Source organism: Misgurnus anguillicaudatus, chromosome 5 (assembly GCF_027580225.2).
Source record: "Misgurnus anguillicaudatus chromosome 5, ASM2758022v2, whole genome shotgun sequence".
Classification (NCBI taxonomy): Eukaryota; Metazoa; Chordata; class Actinopteri; order Cypriniformes; family Cobitidae; genus Misgurnus; species Misgurnus anguillicaudatus.
In genome coordinates, this window is record NC_073341.2 from 39712079 (window position 1) to 39734806 (window position 22728).

The window sequence follows — 22728 nt, forward strand, 5'->3', positions numbered from 1 at the left end:
CTTGTTTTCGAGCATGCTTATGAAAGATAAATGTATTAAACGAAGCATGAGCTTGCGGCAGACACGTACGCTCTCATTATAAGGCGGAGGTCCTTCGCCGCGCATGAGAAAAGCTAATAATACCCCAGCAGCCTGGTAGCAGAAATCATAGGGAACCCTGTTGCTGCTCATAAAAACAACCACAACCACTCCCCCCCGAAGGAAGGAGGTCAACGGCGCTCGCCATCTTCACCCCATCTGCTCTGCTTGAGCCGCGAGGTGTGCTGCTATTGTTCCCGTCGTAATTACAGCAGCGGACGAAACGCGTCCTCGAAAATCTGTCCTTCAGGCGAAGTTCAAATAAAATTATTGTGCTGTTGATGTCTGTCACTATTTCATAGGGATAAAACTAAGCTACAGTACCGCATTTAAGCTCAGAGTCACTCCCAAACTTACTATTAACCTCTTGAAAAGCACCCCCACTCTGGCCCAAACCATGAAAAGACATACTTTCACTTAAAGGGCTGTTTTTACTAAACCATTTAGAGTAAAAGCATAACTAATATGATTAGACAGAAGACACTTTAAGCTTCATTTTCCAGGTTTCAAAATTATTTTTAGATAAAAATTAAAAAAGTTAGAGGCTGAAGTACATTGTAATACATTTTTTTTTTTGCATAACATCTTTTTTAATACTAAAAATCTTAATGATAAATATGTGCGTGAAACCTAGAAATGCAATGATGCCAAAGCCACAAGTCTGAAGAAGCTATATTTCACGTTTGAAGTCAATAGACCCAAAAATGAGGTTCTTGCAAGAGTTTTTGTAAGACTAGTGCCTTTTCTAAGTGCCAGTCAGCCCCAAAATAAAAGTCTTTTGTTTACATGCATCACAAAGATCGTTGGATTCGTTATCTAATTGGCCACGCGTTCTGTCTATCAATATTTTCCATGAATCATTGGAGGAACGAGCGAGTCAGATGACGTCACGATATTTGACAGCGCTGTTTGGATATTATGTATTATTTTTATAGCATTTGTGGACAAAAATGGTCATTGAATGTATTTTATTGGAGAGTTTTTATGGGTTATTCACACATCTGAAACAGCCTGGATTCAATTCGCGATCATTATACCAGCACAAAGGTAAGGAGTCCCGTTTATATTTTGCATGTTGTCATCTGGACTTCTGTAACAAAATACTACATTTATCATGCTAGGGCATCTGTATCTCAAAACAGAGACCATACATTGATGCTAAACCCGTAGACCTTTAAAACAATGTATAAACGGTTTCATTGGAAGCACGTGATACACGTCTGGATCCAAACCTTACTTCCGGTTTCGTTTTTTTAATGCTCTGACTAGTTGCTAAACTGATCTCTTGAAAAAATGCCTCGTCGAAAATAACAAATGTTTTGGTTTCCTAGGTAACCTATGTGTTGTTTTTTTTTGCTTGTTATATAAATAAACTACGTTTAAAGAACTTTGTTGTTATTTATTTTTAGCGGAGTTTACCCGAAGCTACGTGCAGCCGCTTGTTTATGTTGTTACTGCTGAAACGGTCTATAGTAATGTTAATATTATTCATGTTTGTAGACAGTAGGCTATATAGATATTGTTAGCAGCGTTGAAAAAAACTGACGTCTTTCCGCCCCCGAGCTAGTGCGCATCGAAAGGTTAATAAACATTTACTAGCCGATAAACCCAACTGGAAAAATGTAAACTAAAATTAATTTTAATAACTTAAAAAATTATTCATAGAAATAAAAACAATTTTAATATATTATCTGACAGTCATAACATAAGATGGTCCTGAGGAATTTATCAGCATATCCGTCAACATTGGGATTTGAAAATAAGGGAAATTTCCTTACAGCAAAGTAGGATTTTTTATAGAAAGATTAAAATACTGGAGAAATACGGGAAATTATTTAAACGTGATGATGGCACGATAGAATGGTAAAATACGGGAGAATCCCAGGAAAAACAGGAAGGTTGACAGATATGTTGATAAGGGCTGTCACAATGATTAAATAATTGAATCACCGTTATTGTTTGACCTCATCGCAATGATTTCAGATCACCACAATGATTGCACATCTCTCTAAAAACACAAGGGGGAGCTGTAGCACCTGTATAAACGAGACCGTATCAGATGGCGTTACTTAAAAGGTATTGCGGAGGATTTTCTTTTTCCAGGTGGATCATCAAGACTATTGGTCCTCCTAGTTGTCAATCATGAGTGTTGCGCAATTGCATTTTTTTAAAAAGTGGAGAAGGGGGTTCTTCTCTAAAATTCGAGAAAATTCTCCTCTACACCTTTAACTGACAGTGTTATGCAATACATTGCAAAGCCATGAAAAAAACAGCATTTAAAGAAATGCTGCAAAACTTTGATAAGCAGTATAAACTATTATCATTAAATATCATTAAATATGTTTTATGTGTATTAATATTTACTGCTAGGTAAATCTTGCAAAAGATTTAATTTAAATAGTCACAACAATGTGTGAAAATTATTTCATGAATAAACAAAATGTATGAGAATTAAATGTCAAAGCCCTAAAACAGGCAATTAATCGCCATAACGTCACAATTTATTAGGCAATCAACCGGTAGCCAAATTTCATAATTGTGACAGCCCTAATGTTGATCAGTGTTAAACGTTGAAATGATTAATATATTAACTCTGGGTCTAAACTACTAAAACTAACAGAAAAACGAAATAAACCAAATTAAAAGTAGAACAAAAGTCAAAATGAAATTGCATTAAAACACATTAAAAATGTAAAACTATAATAACTATGCAGCCAAATGATCTAATATGTGCTGTAATTATCTTTTAAGTGACTATTAAACACAATGGCTTATTAAAACATTACCCTTGGACATATTTGTTTCCTTAAAAATGGTTATAAAAACCCTTAGCCAGGCAGATAAATATCATAATTGTTATTATATCACAATTGTTCTTCGTCTTTGCCCAAGACAAATATCAAAGAGTCCTAAATAAAGTGTGTATAAGCGTATAGAGAGGCAGGTCATGCGCTACGCTTGACTGGTTTAAAATGTCAGTCGTATTGATTTTGACGTCTAGCCACCTTCTTCATCTCTCTTGTAATAAGCGATTGCTTCCCACCCTGTCTGGTTTGAATAGATTTTTCATCAAAGATACATTACATCAGATTAAGATGTGTAATCATGTTAGACAGTTTCTCTTGCGCAGGCATTCCTGAAGAGTCTGCAACACGTCACAATTAGGTCGATGGGTATCATGTATAGCATCCACAAATCAGTTTGCCAGGACCAACAATAAAAACAGGAGAAACAGTCTGCAGTCCGAGTAAACATCGCTTTTGTGAGTGATTTATCCTTTCTGGATCAACAGTCGTATACATTTCACATTTAAGAGTTTGTATTTGGAGTTTTCAGAAACATTTTAACAACGTATTACTCAATATTAACATAGGGTCATGAGTATGTAAAGCATAAGATTGTCTGATAAGATGTTGATCATATCTTAAAGAGCACCTATTTTATTGCTAAAAACTATGTTATATTGTGCATTCGTTATAATACGATGTGTTTGCGTGGTTTATGGTTAAAAAACACATTATTTTCCACATACCGTACATTTTTGTAGCCCCAAATTTCCTGAAACGAAGAGATTTAAAAAGCTGTGTCCCTGATTGGCCAGTTAATCTGTACGTTTTGATTGGCGGGAAATGTGACGCTCCTTACCATGTTTGAAAGATTCGCTCCCAATGCAATGCTAACAGGAGTTAACTTACAGGCTGTGAGTCTAAGCGGGAGGAATTATGATAATCTCAATCTTGTCTACATCACCAATCCCAGGAAGTAAACTGTTGCCTACAATCAGTGTGTTTGTTGTAGTCCAAGAAAAAAGATTAACGTTGGAGACGATAACTCACGTCATAATTTACTTTGGGGTTTGTACCTTTTGCATATCGTTAATATGAACTAATACACACTTACACACCAAAGGAAATGTAAAATTGTGAATCAAATGATAGGTGCTCTTTAATTATGACTGATTTCACCCAGACATGATTCTGGATAAACAACTCTTTTTTAGAGAGTTCAAAAGAAATCAGGGCAGCAAGAAATAGTGAAAATACAGCAAACGTGCATGTCGGAAAATATAGCAAATGAACATATCGCAATAGTTTGCAATTACTGTATTATTTTAATATTTTACATTTTAGGTTGATTCAGGTAGCACAGACACCGACAAGTTGGAGAGATGTATGTTGGTTATAAAATTAAAATTTAAAAATATAGTTCATCTGGATCGAGAGCACAAATAAATAAACATTTTCACTATAGTGAACTTTATAGTAGAGGTTTAACAATAGACCGATATGGATCAATGCATCAATTAAATTTCTAATGATACGATGCATCGATGCCACACATAACATATCGATATGAGGTACCTATATTTTGACATTCTCTGTGTCCTCATTCTTTGACATAACGTCCATCTGCGCATTTCGGCCAAAGCGCGCATTTTCGTTTATTTTGTGTGCTAGTGTCAGCAGTGAATGCAATGCACAAAACACAGCGAAAACACAGCGAAAAAGGCAAAAGACGTTGTGACTGCTATCTGACGCAAATCGTGGGTTTGGAAATATTTTGTATTTGGAAAATAGACTGGACAAACAGATTGGCAAAAAACCTTTGACAGCACAAGCTAAAACACTAAAGACTTTGACTGTTGACATCATTATTTATTTTTTTTTATAATAAAGTATATTTTTTTCTTAGTTTGTTGTTGTAAATGTCTTAACTGGGACAGAGATTGTTTTTAAAGAGTTTAATTAAACGTGCATGCTATATGTTTTGGTTGTATTCGTGAGTTATTAAAAATGCTTAACCAGGTAGATAATATAAAAGTATCAATAAATGAATTGTATCGAATCTAATCGTAATTGCATCGAAGAAAAGTTTGATCTCTCTGCAAATACACCATGTTTGGCAGAGATAATCAATAGTGTATCGTATCGCAACATACTGTCCGATTGACACCCGTACTTTTTCACTTTTCAGGACTGAAAAACACGATATGGTTCTGATATTACCAGGTTTATCATGACCATGGCAAACCTATTCCAGAAATCTGTAAGGACCAACTAGATTGTTTGGGAACATGTTTCACTTTTACAAACATTTAGCTTATTACAAAATGTGAATTTTTGACTTACAGTATTAATACATGGCAGCTCCTTGTTCAGCAACCACGGTAAAGACAGCTTTCCTTCACCGCGGTAACACGACTTGATCCTCTCTCGCATGGCCAGGTTGATCTGGTGCAGCGTGAACAGACATAGCACCGTTTCTCTGGGTGGGTTAGCCCTGTTCTTCTGACCTTGCGAGAAGATGACAAACAGGACATCCTCGTCCTCAGACAGGCCGAGAGCCTGAGCCAGTATCTTCCCTGGCCGGTGCTTGTACGCAGCTTGAACAAGTCGATATTCCACGCCGTCCTTGGTGCACCCAAGCGGGAACTCTACGTACGAATAAAACTCGGTGTCGTTGGAGCACATGCGTACAATCTTTGACGTAAAAAACTTCTCGCCCGTCGCGTCCACTTGGGTGAGCTGGGTGTCTAGTTGTAAAGTAAGGAAATAAATGTATGTGCGGCTGGAGAAGCCATAAACGTAGTAGATATCGAACGCGGGATACTGAGACAAGGTGTCTGAAGGGATCTTGATCTGTGAGGAAACAAACTCATCTTGGTAGACCAGGCTAAACATATTCACGCTCTCCTCGTCGGCCACCAGTTTACGGCTGGATAAAGTGGGAAAATACTCGGATTTGCCATCGATGGCCGCGCCAATGAAGAGGCGACTGCCACCTTTCTTTTTCTTCTTCAGATCTCCGTCGTCATCTCCCACCACGACTCCAGCCATCCCATCGGACTCTTTGGCTCCCGAGAGGTAGTGTTCCTTACGGTGATGTGGTTCACCGAGCTTGAAGAGATCTTCCAGCCGCAGGAACTGGCACACGCCCTGCCAGATGCTTCCACAAGCTACCAGTCGGTTGCCAGCGTAATCGACCAGCAGCAATTTGTTGACGTTGTCTGTGGCTTCCAGCTTTTGCGCGCAGGTTCGAACGCTGGGAGGCGGGTAGCATTTGGCGTTGTCTTCCACGGGTCCCGTCTGATGCGAACGCTGTTCGGTCAGATTGGCAGAGAGCTTGTAGACACGGTTGATCGCTCCGACGAAGACCTCGCCGGTTGTGCGGTGCACCGTGAGGTGTGTCAGGCTTGTGTCTTTAACCCTGAAGGTCCCGCTAACTTCAGGGAGTTCAGTAGGAGACATGGGAAAAGCCACGTTGGTCCTGGTCAAAACGGAGAAGAAAAATGCCAGCAGCCACAATGACTTCATGATTGCAAACCTTCTGATGTGGTGGGATGAGACGGCGCTCTTCCCGCAAGTGTATTCCAGGCTTTTTTGTCTTTTGCCGTCTCAGTGGTTCATGTCTGCAATAGAGAAAAGAAAAAATGCCTGGGTGAGTTTTTTTTTTAAAGATTATGTGGAGAGAGCCATCTCTTATCTTTAAACGTTTAATTGCATTAGATAGGTCATATCATTTTTCTTACAATGCTAGAAGTGTTTTGCACCAGAAGTTACAAAAGTAGTTTTGAAGTATTTGAAGGTCCAAGTAGTTTTTCATTTTAAATTCTAAAAGTTGTTTTTAAGGTCCAAACATTTAGACCCAATCTATCCCTGCCTAGTCCTCGTTTAAAAGCATTACTGACTTATGTGCCGGTGTGTGACAGCTGGAAAGGGGATTTTGGGGGCATTTATTGATCAAGTGGCTTCTGTTGGTGCCATTCCTTGTCATTCCCAATCCTTTCACTCAGTAGATTGCCAATAAACCTTTATGGTCATTGCAAGCGATAATCCCGAACGCATTTGTTAATTAGAAAGCAGAAGGAGATGGGGAATTGTAAAGAAATTAACGATTTTGGTTTCAGTTCTGTTTTCACTTAACAGTTCTGTTCTTTCAACAAATTGTAATTTTAAGAAAATCTAAAGAAATGGGGAACGTTTGGAAACCATTCTCATTGCATTCTACACTTACAGGTTGATGAAATAAGATTATTTCAGATATCAGATTTTTGCATGTATTGTATTGACGATGGTACCAACAGATAAACTTTCATTGTAATAAGAATTCATCGCAGCGGCAGCCTAAACTGTTGATTTTCACCCATAAAAGTATCAAAAAATAACAAGAGTTTGGTAGATCAAGCACAGTTGTAGTTTGCTCTACTGTTTCAAACATCAGGTTTTCCTTGCAGAAGAGAAAGACCTGGACACATTTGGCACACAGTGGAGGAACACGGCTTTACTTGAACCACAATTCAGCAGCATCTACAGAGCCTTTCAAATGCCCTCCTAACCCATTCTCACAGAGATACTAAAAGTCAACAAATATAACAGAAACGTGATAACACAGCTGTGCTATCAAAACCTCCATTAAAGCCTGACAAAGCAACTGTGGATCAACCAATAGGGTTATAGTGTGGGACTTCCTAACTGATTGACCAATGGCAGTAAGGGGAAACTCATTTAAAGGCACATTAGAATGTAAAACTGTATTTATGTAGGCATAGATGAACAATAAGAGTTCCGTACATGGTAATGACATATCGTTAGCCTCAAACGCGTTTGTTTCCTCATTTTTATGTAAACCTCATGCAGGCAAAAGACTGCTGGAAAACAGACAAATCTCAACATAACGCCACGTTACAAGTCAGATGTATACCCCAACATTAAATTACACATTACAAAGTACGAAGTTAAAGTTTACAAAGTTGTGACTGCTGAGTTAGCGCTATATGCTAGCTAATGCTATATGCTAACGTTTAGCCTGAAGTTCTACTATTGACGTAACAATTGATTATTCCTCAAAATCTGTATCTTCATCTGATACAGACTCAAACAAAAGATCTGTTTAGACACACACAGAGCTACTGAGGGAGAAACAGCCAATCAGAGCAGAGCTCAACATTATTATTCATGACCCTTCTAAATAAGGCAATAGACCATTTCATTCTAAAGACAAATCCCAGGGTTGTAAATGGACATGCAAAGTCCGTCTCTAGATCACTTTTAAACCTTCTGTGTAGATATCAGAGAACAATTTAAAGATGCAGTGTGTAAATTTTAGTGACATCTAGTGGTGAGGTGGCGAATTGCAACCAACAGCTCACCCCTTGCTTTTAAAACGCATAGAGAAGCTACAGTAGCCACCACCGGAAAAACATGTCATCGTCGGAGACAACTTCTCTGTGCATGTAGATAAAAAGACATTCTAAGGCAATAAAAACAAAAAGGTTCATTATAAAAAGGTCTTTATACACCCCTGAAAATATAGTTTTGTATATTATTTTGCATTTCTGTCAAGAGATCCTTCTAAAAATTACACACTGCACCTTTAACAGATTATTACAATGCATTCTTTGGCACCTTTAAAGTGACTCAGTTCTGTTCAGTGTTGTCAAACTAGCAACTTTTCAGACCTCTTTAGCAACTACACACTGTACTCAATGTTTATACTAGTTTTAAATAAAATGTGTGACTCATAGGTCTTCCTTTTTTAAATAATCTGTTTGTTACTTCAACCACAATCTGCAGAGTAAAACAAGAAAGATACCAATTACACAGCGCCCATCTAATAACAGATACCTCTGAAATATCCGATTCCAGTAATTCAACGTGGCAAACAATGTTGGGAAAAAATCATTGCAGCCTTCAGGTTCCTAAAAATCCTTGCTCATTGTATTATAATGATGTATTGTAATACGTTCCCTGATTTGCAGGAGAAGCTATTGAACAGCAATCACTGTAATTTCATTAGCACAGTGGACGCCGGCTGGTGCCACCGGAAAATCTGAATGCTTTTGCAGAATAAGAGAGAGAGAAAGAAGGATTGAAAGAAAAACCGAGAGAGAGAGAGAGAATGTGTGTTTTAGAGAAAGAAAGATAATAGTATCTGCTAATCTAAGCTTTCCTGCAGGTCTCTTAATAACAAATTAAACACACAAATATTTAACAATCTGTACTGTGTTTCTAGCTGTGTTCCTAATGTTAAACACTCAATGGGCCACACAACTTGCGAACACTAAACAATACAATAAAAAGTTAAATCATTTTAATAAATTTCCCATCAACACAGAGAAACGATGAGATCCAAAATACGGCAAACTAAAGCATTAATGTCAATCATCATCATATCAAAGCTTGCTGTGTATTTGAGGAGTCAGAACAGATTTATGCCATTTTACCACCCAAAACAAATATTTATTTGAGAATGTGACTGACGATCCGGCGCTCTGCAATTTTTCAGACGCATCATATTTTTGACAAACGCTCCCTGTGACCTTTCTGCCCGGACCCAACTGTAAACAAGAAGCCGGTTGAGATGAGCGCTGTTGTGCCCATAAAACATCCCAGCGGTGGGTTCACACGCACACACGCCCCCGTACAGTTTTACAACACCCAGGTGAAATAAAGCGATCTATCAGACGTGTTTTTCTGGTGCTAATGTTAGCTCACTGTTACTCCTCTGTTTATCAAGTGCTGAATTAGCACATCAATCAGTTTGCTCAGATGCTGGACTATCAGATAGAGTCAAGGACAGATATAAAAAACTGGTGAAAGCAGGGAATGAGGAAAGGAACGTGGTTTTGTAGAGAAAAAGCTGGACTAAAAAAAAAACACTCGCTACAGTCGGGTGAATCAAATGCCACGAAATATCAATAACACGCAAGATATCCATTTGTTTCTGTTCAGATTTTAATAGCTATATGATGAAAGTAGCTTTAAACCTGTCTGCTGTGCTATGGAGAATTCGCTAAATGCTTTTGAATGTCAAAGCCTGGTAAAAAAAAACTATAGGCCTAACATATTTTACTATGCCAGCACGGCAAGGCACCAAAATGCCACTCATTTAAAAAAGCACAATAAAGCGTGGTATTGTAACACAAACAAAAACTTTAATATAAGGGAAGATAAAGGCCATAGCTGTAAGTGATTTTGTCTTTAAAGAAAAAATGAAAATTCTGTCATAATTCACTTACGTTCAAGTCAGGATGTGAGGTGGACACTACTTGAGTATTTTAAGTAAATTTTCCAAGCATCTGTCCTTTATCAGAGTGTTTGTCTTGGGAAAAAATGTACTTTACTTTACTAAAAAATGTTCACTACATTCTAAAGCATAGAATCATACCGTGTATTCCTTTTATATTGCATATTAAAATTGATTTAATACCCAATTAATTTAATTACTTTTCTTGAGTAAAAGTACAAAAGTACTTTTTACTTAAGTAAAAAAATACTACATGTTTAATGTACTTAAATATTAAATATAAACCAAAACTGGAAATTATAAAATGTAGTGGAGTAAAAACTATGATAATATGCTTTGGAATGTATGTTTTCCAAAGAAAAATGTACTAGAAAGTAATTATTAATCTCGATTAATCTACAGCAGAATAAAAGTTTTTGTTTACATCATATATTTGTGTGAACTGTGTATAGTAACTTTGTATATATAAATGCATGCACATGCATGTATATATTTAAGAAATGTTTACATGTGTATATACACATTTGTATATTTATGTATAAATATAAATTACTTAATATATAATTATATTTTTTTCTTAAAATTGTACATGCATGTGTGCATATTTATATATACATAATTATCATACACAGGTCACACACATATATGATGTAAATAAAAACTTTTATTCTGCTATAGATTAATCGTGATTTAGGGCTGCACGATTCGGAGAAAAAATCTAATTGCGATTTTTTTTCTGATCAAAATTGCGATTCGCGATTCATTAGTATATAATAAAAGAGCTACATCCAGGTTTGTTGTGGTGGTTTTAATAGCACCAAAAAAAGATGCTGTGCTACTGTTTATTTAAAACCTCTTAAACATTGTACCAAGTTGTCTGCAGGACTTTGCTCTTCTGCAGACACACTTAAAAAAAAAATCTAAGAACATTAAAAAAATACAATTTAACAAAAATGTATTGAAAGTTTTATTTAAAATAACATATAGGCCAATGTATTTTGGCTGTCACTACAACAATGCTTCTGACAAGCAAATGTTTAGTTTTTTCTTTTAATCATAAGACTATAATCATCTTGTTTTACTTTTCAGGCATCTGTAATAAATGTAAATATATTAGTTATTAGAATCTATGATTTAACATAAGCAAAAAATACAAATAAAACACTGCACAGTCCTCACTGTAGGATTTTAAATGTGGAGCAGAAGCGTGTTCAGTTAAGAATAAGGAGTGATTTTTATTTTTGGTGTGTAATAAACATTTCTGACACAGAAAGCACCAGGTTACTGTCACTTTAAGACACAAGACAGCTTTAAAACTGCTCTGCTTCAATATACTGATAAACATCCAGCTGTTTATGTTCACTTAGATAAGAAAGAAAACTTAAGTTTAGTGATCACGCATGTGCTGACTGCTCTCTGTGTGTGCGCGCTTCATGAACCGTCATGCCTGTAAATATTCAAAGCGGTGCAGATGTGCGCGTGCAAGAAAGTATAATGTACCTGTTTCGTCTGCTGTGTTCCGGGCTTTAATGAAACCTGCTTATAGTCTGATGAGGCGTTTGTCATTGTTTGCGATGCATGACGAGAAACGGACGTATATACACCTTTCTTTAAGTCCAACATTACACAAAAGGGAAATTTTTCGTGTATTTCTGTCCTTTCGTTTGCCGGTTAATGAGTTATAATGGGTTTTAAAAATGACTGAATCCAAAATCTGCCAACTTCAGGACATTCCGCGTTGGGCAGTTAATTCCATTTGTATGCATTTCGCGATTCTGTCCGTGCTTTCCGCATCGCGGAAATCATATGGCCGTACACTTTGTTGAGGAGTTGAACTGCTGCTCGCGCAATGGTGTTATCTGACGTTCAGTCAGCACCTCAGTGTTAATGCACTCTATTGGTTTAAACTGCATCAAACGTAAAATGCGCATGAAGCGAACTGTCAAAAACTGCGTACTAGATGATTGTTATATTTGATAGTTTTGAATCGAAATAATGGCAGCTCTTGCGATTCGAAAATCGCATCCATTCACATCGCGATTTCGGTTTAAAAAACGATTAATCGTGCAGCCCTATCGTGATTAATCGCTATGCATCCCTAAAACCTAAGTTTTCATTTTTTCTGCTCAATACAAATTAAAAAAAAAGATCTGGGGCACCATTCACTTCCATAGTATTATTTTTTCCTACTATAGAAGTCAATTGTGCCCCATATTTTCATTTGTATTCAAATGATGATTTATTAATCATTGATTGTAAATGATGACAGAATTATCCTTTTAAGTGACCACAAATTCACAGTCTCTACAAAAGTTCAAATCCTCCATACATTTTTTTTGTTGTTGTTATGCTTTTACAGGAAAATAAGGTTACAATCGTACATTTTATGGGAAGAGAAACTGCTGAAGTTTTTCTTTATTTTTTTGTGTGAGTGAGAGAGATAAAAGGGGGGTTGAGAGACCATCACTAGATCACTAGGCCATCTAATCAAGGACTCACAATACAGGATTGCAGTCTTCTACACGTCTGTAATGACGTTTGATTAAACCTAAGAAAAATGAAACAACTAAAATCTCTCTTTTTAAAATATAAGACGCATGATATCACACAGGGCAACACACTGAAGCACGTCGGACCCACAGCAAAAGATTAAAAAACATAAGGCAGTAGAACTTCAATAAACGTCATATTTTGCTTCCTCAACTATTCATATGCATGACTACAATGACCAGCAGTGTTTATCGAATCATATAAACATGAACATTAATCTCTTGTGGGGTTTTTAGGTTTCCATGCGAATGAACATGCTCGCGCCACCACCCAGTTACATAAACATGGAAAATGCATGGGAAACTGTAGACTTTCATCAGTATGTGGCTATACATTAAACAACAACAAATATGATATTTAAGCTAAACGTCAAAATCTCTTTAAGCAACCGATTACACATGATATGTTGAAAGGGAGCGAGATGGAGTGAAACAGAACAGCACAAAGCACAAAGATTTTTACATGAAAATTGACGTCTTGAAGACAAAACACAAAAGCGAGGAATATATATGATATGAGACTTGACCAAATAAAGATGCAATCTGTAACTTTTAGGGTTAAAAATATTGAGCAAGTATATAAAAACAAGTATGCAGAACTGTCCACTTACAAGTCCCTGATTTACAAAAGTAAGTGCATAAGCATTTTTTAAAATGTGTGAGCTGTCAGGTACCCTTTCATGGAAAATTACATTTTTACATCATTTGACTTTAACTTGCATAAAGGCGAGTACGTAAAGTAGGCTGCAACTTCATGTTTTAAACAGAGATGGCGATAGAGAGACAAAAATGACAGACTGCAATAAACAGTACAGATAAAATACAATAACCCTTTCCACATAACAGTCAACTAATGTGATTGCGTTCAATAGTATATTTATTTGATTTAATTAATATAACAATATATTAGCCTCTAAAGACATTTCTTAGATTGCTGTTGAATAATTTGCTCATGTAACACAATAATGCAGTGTTTTATCTTCATTTGGAAAGTTTTCTTAACAAAAACTGTGTACATTTACCTGTGATTAAGTTACATTATTAACTTGACTAGTACAATGTTTAATTGATCGACAGCCCTAAAATAAAACAAACCAATGGATGGAAGTTGAACGGCTGGCTTTACACTGATGTGAACTTTAAAACATTCCTTCCATGCCTGTTTCCTTCTCCTTCACCAAAATATTGTTTTAAATGAAAAAAGTCGAATAAAATCTAAGCCATCTGATATAACTGACAGAGCTCCAGGCAAATATCATATGCTGTATCTGTTGGCAAGATTCAGCCCTGACTATAAGAGTCTGCAAGTGACCACAAATCCACAGAGTTAACAACTGGCCAAATTCAGCATACATACAAATCAGTAACACCTAATAATAATAATAATGTGTGTGGTTCTGTTCTGAGGACTGTAACCCTGTGCTATATGAGCTTTAGGGGTCATACAAGACAGTTAAGCAACCTGCATGTGTCCTCTGATTACTTCCTCTTTGTGTTGTTTTAGTTGCGAGTCTCATCCTGTGAGGTCAGGGTCAGATTTTTTGTTGACTTTTTCCCTTTCGGGTCTCAAACAATTTTAAGTGCTGCAAAGTGTTAAGAGCACACGTTCAGTACAGTGTCATCGCTGTAATGCAACACAATATAAAACATTTTTAAAACAGCTCGTCTGTGGGTGACTGTCTGTATTGCCCCCATGTGTTCTGGGTGATTGACAGGGTGTTGCTATGTGGTAACTATGGAGTTCTGGGTGGTCGACAGGGTGTTGCTATGTGGTATCTATGGAGTTCTGGGTGGTCGACAGGGTGTTGCTACGTGGTAACTATGGAGTTCTGGGTGGTCGACAGGGTGTTGCTATGTGGTATCTATGGAGTTCTCCTTGCTGACAGGGTGTTGCTATGTGGTATCTATGGAGTTCTGGATGGTCGACAGGGTGTTGCTATGTGGTATCTATGGAGTTCTGGATGGTCGACAGGGTGTTGCTATGTGGTATCTATGGAGATCTGGGGTGGTCGACAGGGTGTTGCTATGTGATAACTATGGAGATCTGGGGTGGTCGACAGGGTGTTGCTATGTGGTAACTATGGAGTTCTGGGTGGTCGACAGGGTGTTGCTATGTGGTAACTATGGAGATCTGGGGTGGTCGACAGGGTGTTGCTATGTGATAACTATGGAGATCTGGGGTGGTCGACAGGGTGTTGCTATGTGGTAACTATGGAGTTCTAGGGTGGTCAACAGGGTGTTGCTATGTGGTAACTATGGAGTTCTCCTTGCTGACAGGGTGTTGCTATGTGGTAACTATGGAGATCTGGGGTGGTCGACAGGGTGTTGCTATGTGGTAACTATGGAGATCTGGGGTGGTCGACAGGGTGTTGCTATGTGGTAACTATGGAGATCTGGGGTGGTCGACAGGGTGTTGCTATGTGGTAACTATGGAGTTCTAGGGTGGTCTACAGGGTGTTGCTATGTGGTAACTATGGAGATCTGGGGTGGTCGACAGGGTGTTGCTATGTGGTAACTATGGAGATCTGGGGTGGTCGACAGGGTGTTGCTATGTGGTAACTATGGAGTTCTAGGGTGGTCGACAGGGTGTTGCTATGTGGTAACTATCGAGATCTGGGGTGGTCGACAGGGTGTTGCTATGTGGTAACTATGGAGTTCTAGGGTGGTCGACAGGGTGTTGCTATGTGGTAACTATGGAGTTCTGTTGGTTGACAGGGTGTTTTATGTGGTAACTATGGTGTTCTGGGGTTGTCGACAGGGTGTTGCTATGTGGTAACTAAGAAGTTCTGGGTAGTCGAAAGGGTGTTGCTATGTGGTAACTAAGAAGTTCTGTTTGCTGACAGGGTGTTGCTATGTGGTAACTATGGAGTTCTGGGTGGTCGACAGGGTGTTGCTATGTGGTAACTAAGAAGTTCTGGGTGATCGGTGGGGTGTTGCTGGTGGTGCTCACAGGCCGAAATCAAAATTTAATTCAAAGAATATCACATTTTATTAATATAGTGCTTTTGACAATGTTGTATTAGGCTCACTAAGTTCGCTGAAAAAAATAAAACTTAACTTAATGCCATGTAATGTATTTATGACTTTTTTTCAGCCGAACACATTTAGAATCAGAATTATTTTAAATAATATCCTGGCTCTTCCTAGCTTTGTAATGTGTTTTAAGCCCTTCTATCAGAGAAAGGAATCTATACGCCACTGCTTAATATATGTATTTTAAAGTTAAACGATACGTTTGTGACAGAAAAGAATTCAAATTTACAGCGTATTTAGAGATCGATGCATCATATCTGGATGTAAACGCGCCCAAAAACGTGGCACTTCATTTGGCTTCAAACGTTTTGCTTCGCTTCAAATAATATCTTAACCCACTAGAGTCATAAGGATTCCTTTTTCTGATGACGACTGGGCTTCAAAAAGATTCAGTACTATTCAATGCTGTCAAAAAGCTATGAAAAGCCAGGATATTATTAAAGGTGATGTGTGTAAATGTTAGCGACATCTAGTGGTGAGATTGCAAATTGCAACTAACAGATCCCCCCTCACTTTCAAAACGCATATGGTAGCCGTCACAGACCAACATGTCATCATCTGAGATGACGTAGGGATGAAACGCCCACTGTAGAGCAGTTTATCTATTTAAGAAAACATGGCAACAACCAGTGATTCGCGGGTTGATCCGAAATGAGCGGGTGCCTGCGATCACCCGCGGTTACGAGTCATCCGAAAATATTTTTAATGATATTCGGGTCGCGGTCGGTCGGGTTGTGAAATACAAATGGCAATTAACTATTTGAAACAATTACTACTTTTTAAAAATGCGGGCCAGGGAGCGGGTCGGTACAATATTTATTTTTTATTTTTTGCGCTCCGAATTGCGAGCGGGTTAGTTGAAAAAGTTGGTCGGGTGTGGGTTGTTTATACATTGACCCGCACATCACTGGTGGCAACTTCCATGTAAGGAGACTCGTGGTGTATGTAGATAAAAACGGTCATTGTAAGGTAATAAAAACAATACAGTTCATTATGAAAGGTCTTTATACATCACTGATAATATAGTTATGTACATTATTCTGTCAAGAGATCTTTCTAAAAGTTATGCACCTTTAATATAACTCGAAATGTGTTAAGCTGAAGAAAGGAAGTCATGTACATCTAGGATGGCATTAGGCAAATACTTTAATTGGGGACATTTTCATTTTTCATTGAACAATCTCTTTAAAAGCAGCCCGAAAAATAAAAACAGGAAACTTCTTAAATATAACAATTCTCAATCTATTCTTGTCCCTTTGGCTCCGAAGTTTCCTGTGAAAATGCAAAACAACTATAAAACACCGTGACCTCAAAATCCACATATTAAACATGGCAGGATGATTTAGTTATTACGGTGGTCACCAGAAGCCAACAACGTCTCCACTACTCAAAAACCAGGACACATATCTAACCTCCTGACTATATCCTCTGAAACTGCATACTTAACTTTTTTTTAACATTAAAAGCAACACCAACCTGTCTGAACCCATCACAAGAGAAGAGAGAGAGAGAGAACAGAACTATTGTTCAGTGATTCGCAGCAGTAGTGACTCCACATGGCAGTTGTAGGATTACTCACAGGATGAGAGCAAAACGCTATTCAGCACTACAATCCCATTCAAGGATACAGGCCCGATTTTTCACACCGCAAGGCCGGGCCGACCTGGACAATAACATCCGGCTTTTGCGAAACCTTGGACGACCAAATCACAGCTGAGATTTACGGTTAAGATTTAATCTCAGGTGCTCTGCCGATGGTTATCAAACAAACAGCTAAATAGCACGAGGCCTGATGAAAGAGGACAGACGCTGAGTGTGTGTTGATATAGAGATGATCATAGCAAGGTCAGAGGAACTGTGCTTCTATTGATGAAGACGGGTTATTCATAAACCAGCACTGATCTAATCAGACCATCATCTTATCTAATAATGCTTCAATTCAAAGACTCATTTTCTCCATATGTACTACCTGGAGAGTACTTATGGCTTTCTTTTCTAAAGACACAAGAATCCATGCCTCTTACACACGGCGGTCTTGATGTGCATTCAGTGTTGCTTTAGAGATGAGGGTGAAATATAAGAAATGTGGATTATTATTCAGCTACAGAGGTACGTGAACGGAAAAATCTGATAACTTCTAACACATACATGTCAACATTATTGAGAAGCACAACAACAGTACAGTCTGCTCATTTTAATGCAAGTCTCTATTTTTACAGTGGCCAATTTGTTGCTTTATGCACCGATATTCCCATAAATGAATCCACTGAATCCAGTTCATCTAGCTTAAAAAAAAAATCCATTTTACACAGGCGCAGAAGGATCAAAACACAACCAAATGTAGCCTATATGACATCTCTTTTTTAGGCTTCAATACATAGGATTATCCCAAATTAAAGGAAATATACACCTACAGAGGTAATATATCTATCTATCAATCTATCTATTTATATTGTATATAGTGACATATAAAGGTAGAGGAGTACGAATTACAAACAGGGTAGCCTACAGATCATTATTTTCCTACATTTAAATTTGTTTATACGCAGACTAATCAACTATTCATTTTAGTAATCCAGCTGCTTGATATCACGATAAATGCGCACGGTAAAGAAAATCGAAATATAGCGTCCAAAATGTTTGTATTTGGCATTTGGTGGCACATTTGTCATCGGTAGTGTTAAAAAAAACGCGTGTTGCCCGTTTGCTGTGGGTTCCCTCCTCCATCAACTCCCATCACCCAGCGGAGCTCCGTGCAATCTCAACCCGGGAGACAGCATCCCTGAGCCCGCTGCTACGCGCAGCCACAGCCCCTCTCATCTCCACTTACGCACGGGTCAAATACAAACCCGAATCCAAATAAATGATCAGATCTGATTCAGAACCATCAATTCGAGAGATCTCCACGCAAATATCACAACCCTAACCCACGCAACGCAAAGCAGCGAGAAAAAAAACGCAATGTTTAAACGCGCAATAAGTCTATACGTTTGATTTAGACATTAATAATTAGAAATGCAACTTTTGGGTCCTATTCCCTGAGAAAAACAATATTTGAGTCATGTGACTGGGCTGGTTACAGATGTGACAGACAAACAGCTCAAATATAGCGCATATCATTACCTCTCCTTTCCAGATAAATATGCTACCTCGCTACCGATCGACAGGCATTTTGTCTTCAATCACAAGCCTTTACTACAGTCTATAGTGTTTGATCATATTAACTTTACATTTGAAATGACATCTGCATGTGTTAGATGCATCCACGGCACGACCACCAACAGTCGAGACTGTAATAATCATCTATTGTGTATCGGGCACGAGAAACACTGAGGGCTTGGCGATTTTTAACGCATTTCTTATTGCACAGCACAAATACGCGGATATTTACCCCCTTTTGGTCAAACACTGGTTTTAATGCCCCCCTTTGTTCTTGCTGGCTTTATTGACCACATCAAACACATTTTTTTCCAGCAAAACCAATACAACGATCCCTTCTCCCATTTACTACGCGTTATTTTCCGTTTTTGCCACAAAAGAAGCGTGCATTGGATTTCCACTCCATACATTTATGATTGCAGTCATGAATACCGTGTTATTTACTCACTCAGATCAGATTTAATAATCGCACGACTATTCGCGGATCGCGCGTTCAGCGTTACAATGTATCACCGCACACCTACCTGTATTCAAAGTGCAACAGTTACATCCACACTTGCGTCTTTCAAGAACCGCTTGCTGTTTTCCTAAGCAAATGTAAAGCTTTCGTGTTGTTTTCTTGTGCAAAACAGCGGATTTAAGCCTTGAATGCGTTCACCGCGTCGATGGCATGTTATTCTCCAATGTGAACCTCAAGAAAGCGTCGCGCTTTACTTTGCAAGCGTGGAGTCGGCTGATATCGCTTTAAAATGGACTGTGCCACTTTAAAAGTAGGGGTGGTCGTGGATGCTTCAGTGATACGTTAAAGTTATACGAGACTTTGCAATCACTTACTAAAACATGTTTAGCATTAAATCTCTAGTTGTGCTGGGTATGTCGAGATTGTCATGGGATTAGTCAGAGATCTAGAAATACTGTTGTTGTGTAGTTGTCAATCACGCCTGTCATCAGAAATGGTATCTTCCCGCCCTTCATTTAGGATTCCCCACCAAACCCAGATGTTGAGTAGTGAGTGCAGACTGATACGTCTGGATTACAACCAATAAGGTCATGACACTGAGATCAGAAATTGTTTGGATGTTTTTTTGGTGATGAAGTCCAGTCAGTTCATCTACAACAGTGGTTCTCAAACTTTTTAACCTTTAAAACCTTTAAAACATATTCAATTATACAATTTAAAATATTTTTTTCTGAGGTGTAATTACACAAATTGTATGATAAATTAGATTTATGTATAGATTGTTTATAACCACCATATTCTTAAACAAGTTTTGCAACATTAAAAAAAAACAATTAAAAACCCATCTCTTCCAAAAAATACTTATTGACCTATCTCTTCTATCTTTATTAATTAAAAAGTACTCTTTCTTTAAACAGGTATTGTGTTTTGGAATAGTAAAAAACTTTTATATCTTTTTATATGCACCTTTTGTACTATTGCCTCCCTATGTCACATCGCTTTATTGTTTGCTAATCTTTGTAAATCACTTTGGATAAAAGCGTAAATGTCTAAATGTTAATGTACATATTTTTATTTACACAGTGACCTATACATTTTTAATGTCACAGTTATTTTATAATTACCCCCCCCATCCTTAACAGATATCTAATTTGTACATTAGTCTTTGCCCTTATTTTCTACATGAATTAAGTTGATTTCCATACCAATATGATGTTTACATTTATGCATTTTGCAGATGCTTTTATCCAAAGTGACTTACAGTTCATCACAAAGTATAATTTCCAGTTTCCAGTATGTGTGTTCCCTGGTTGTGTTGAACCCTTGACCTTCTGCGTTACTATTACTAATGCAATGCCTTCCCACTGAGCTATACAAGAGCGGAGTAAGATTAAATGAGCAAATTAATGATCAAATTATACAAGCTTTTGTCCACATTTTTATAACTGCATATTCCTAAACAATGAAGTAAATACCACTTAATATTTTATGTATTGGAGCTATACAGTACCTAAAATCGTAGTTCATTAAACTTTTAACCATACAAAATGCATTAAACTAAAACATTAAAGTAAACAATCTTAAAATGATTAGTACATGTTGTGATGAATACCCACAATCCTTTGCACTTGAAAATTCTGATTATTTAATCTTTTTCACAGAATAAGAACTGATAAGAACTTTAAATACTCAAATATGTGTTAATAAAATGTCATAGAGGTTTAAAGGAAAGCAAATGTTGATATGTGAAATCACCTAAACAAACACGCTCCTACCCCAATAGAATCTAAACCTTCTTTTGAAAGACCCGCCCCACACATACCCAACGCCCCTTACTGCTGATTGGCTACAAGTGTGTTTTGGTACTCGGCCCGACTCACGTTTCCAAAGTGTTTTCAAAAATCATGCACCCCGCCTTTAAGCTATTATATTTATAATGTTGTTTTGTTATAAATGATAATTATGTGAAGTCATCATTCAGGTGATCAGTGTTTTCTTACACGAACCCTGTTGAGCACATTTTAATGTATTTCTCTCCACAGTACTGACAGGATTGTTGTCTATTTATGGTGTTTGTAATGTGCAACAATGGCAAATGAGTTTCCCCTCACAGGGATTAATACAGTTTTCCAATCCATTCCAATCCAATGCATGTCAAAAATGCAGTTTTTGTGTGTGTTTATGTGGAGAATCAAGTTTATTTAATGACATCAAAAGTAATATAAATAGATTAAAAACAGAAAATCTTTGAACTCATTTAACTATGTGGATATGTTGGACAGAGCAATTAATAATAATAATAATAATAATAATAAACTTAATTTTATGCTAAATGTACTGTGTTTTGTTCAACTTAAAGGTGCAGTGTGTAAATTTTAGTACGTCTAGTGGTGAAGTTGCAAATTGCAACCAACGTTTTAGTCAACCGTTTACCGAAATGCATATAAGCTACGGTAGCCACCACCGGACAACCATGTCATCGTTGGAGACAACTTAGTAAAAAAAAGTTTGTCCGTTAAGGGCTTCTGTAGAAACAAAATGGCGGCTTCCATGTAAAGGGACCCTCTGTGTATGTAGATAAAAACGTCTCATTCTAAGGTAATAAAAACATAACACTTCATTATGAAAGGTCTTTATACACCCATGATAATATAGTTATGTATTTTATATTGCATTTCTGTCAAGAGATCGTTATAAAAGTTACACACTGCACCTTTAATTTATAGAATTTGTTTAGTTTTATCCGTAAAATCTAGAATGGTTAACTTTAGTTCAACGGGTTTCCACACAATTTTCTAGTGGGGTTAAGAGTCAGAAAAAGGTACAAGTAGGTACAAAAGTTTCACTGGGGCACACAAAAAGTACACATTTATACCTAATATGTGCATATTGATACCTCAAAGGCACACATCGGTACCAAAATAGCACATATTAGGACCTTTTTAAAATGTACTGTCTCTGTGACTTTTGTACCTTTTTTTCTGAGAGTGAATGTCTATCAACAGTTGTTTTAATTTCTCCCACTGAATTTATAAAGGCAATGTTAATAAATACTGTAGAGAAACATCTGAGTACACCATTAGGCCTCATGAGCAATGAAACTTCTGAGTCATGACACATGGCATTGTGTTTTTGCTGCATTTATTTTTGAGTTAATAACTCAAGTACACAAATGCACACTGGTTGTCTTTAACCCATGTTTTTGTGTGAGTGTCGCCTGCATTAAATTGCCCTGTGCTATTTGCCTTAAATGAAGTTTGATGTAATCTGCAAGCAAATAGCTATGCGATCCACTTATTCAAATCATGTGGCCCAGTAAATGGCTGTTTAGGGAAAATGACACACCACGGTAAACAAACACAAAAATCCTCTGATGTAAACACAGCAAATCGAAGAATCTGCGCCTATGGCTCATTCAATCAT

At 37.4% G+C, this 22728-nt stretch overlaps 1 protein-coding gene across 2 annotated transcripts in view; it reads right to left on the bottom strand.

Annotated features, from left to right (window-relative positions):
• The window catches only part of plxna3 (plexin A3), a 197094-nt gene extending 177519 nt beyond the window's left edge, over positions 1 to 19575 (bottom strand). The window contains exons 1-2 of one of the 2 annotated variants that reach the window (XM_073868164.1): positions 19370 to 19575; positions 5208 to 6487 (exon numbers count right to left, since the gene is read on the bottom strand). In XM_073868164.1, the coding sequence (XP_073724265.1) occupies positions 5208 to 6392 (1185 nt within the window). In that variant the 5' untranslated portion in view covers positions 6393 to 6487; positions 19370 to 19575. The remainder of the gene's footprint in view (positions 1 to 5207; positions 6488 to 19369) is intronic. The other variant, XM_073868165.1, reaches the window with a different exon arrangement.
• Between the last annotated feature and the right edge of the window lie 3153 nt (positions 19576 to 22728).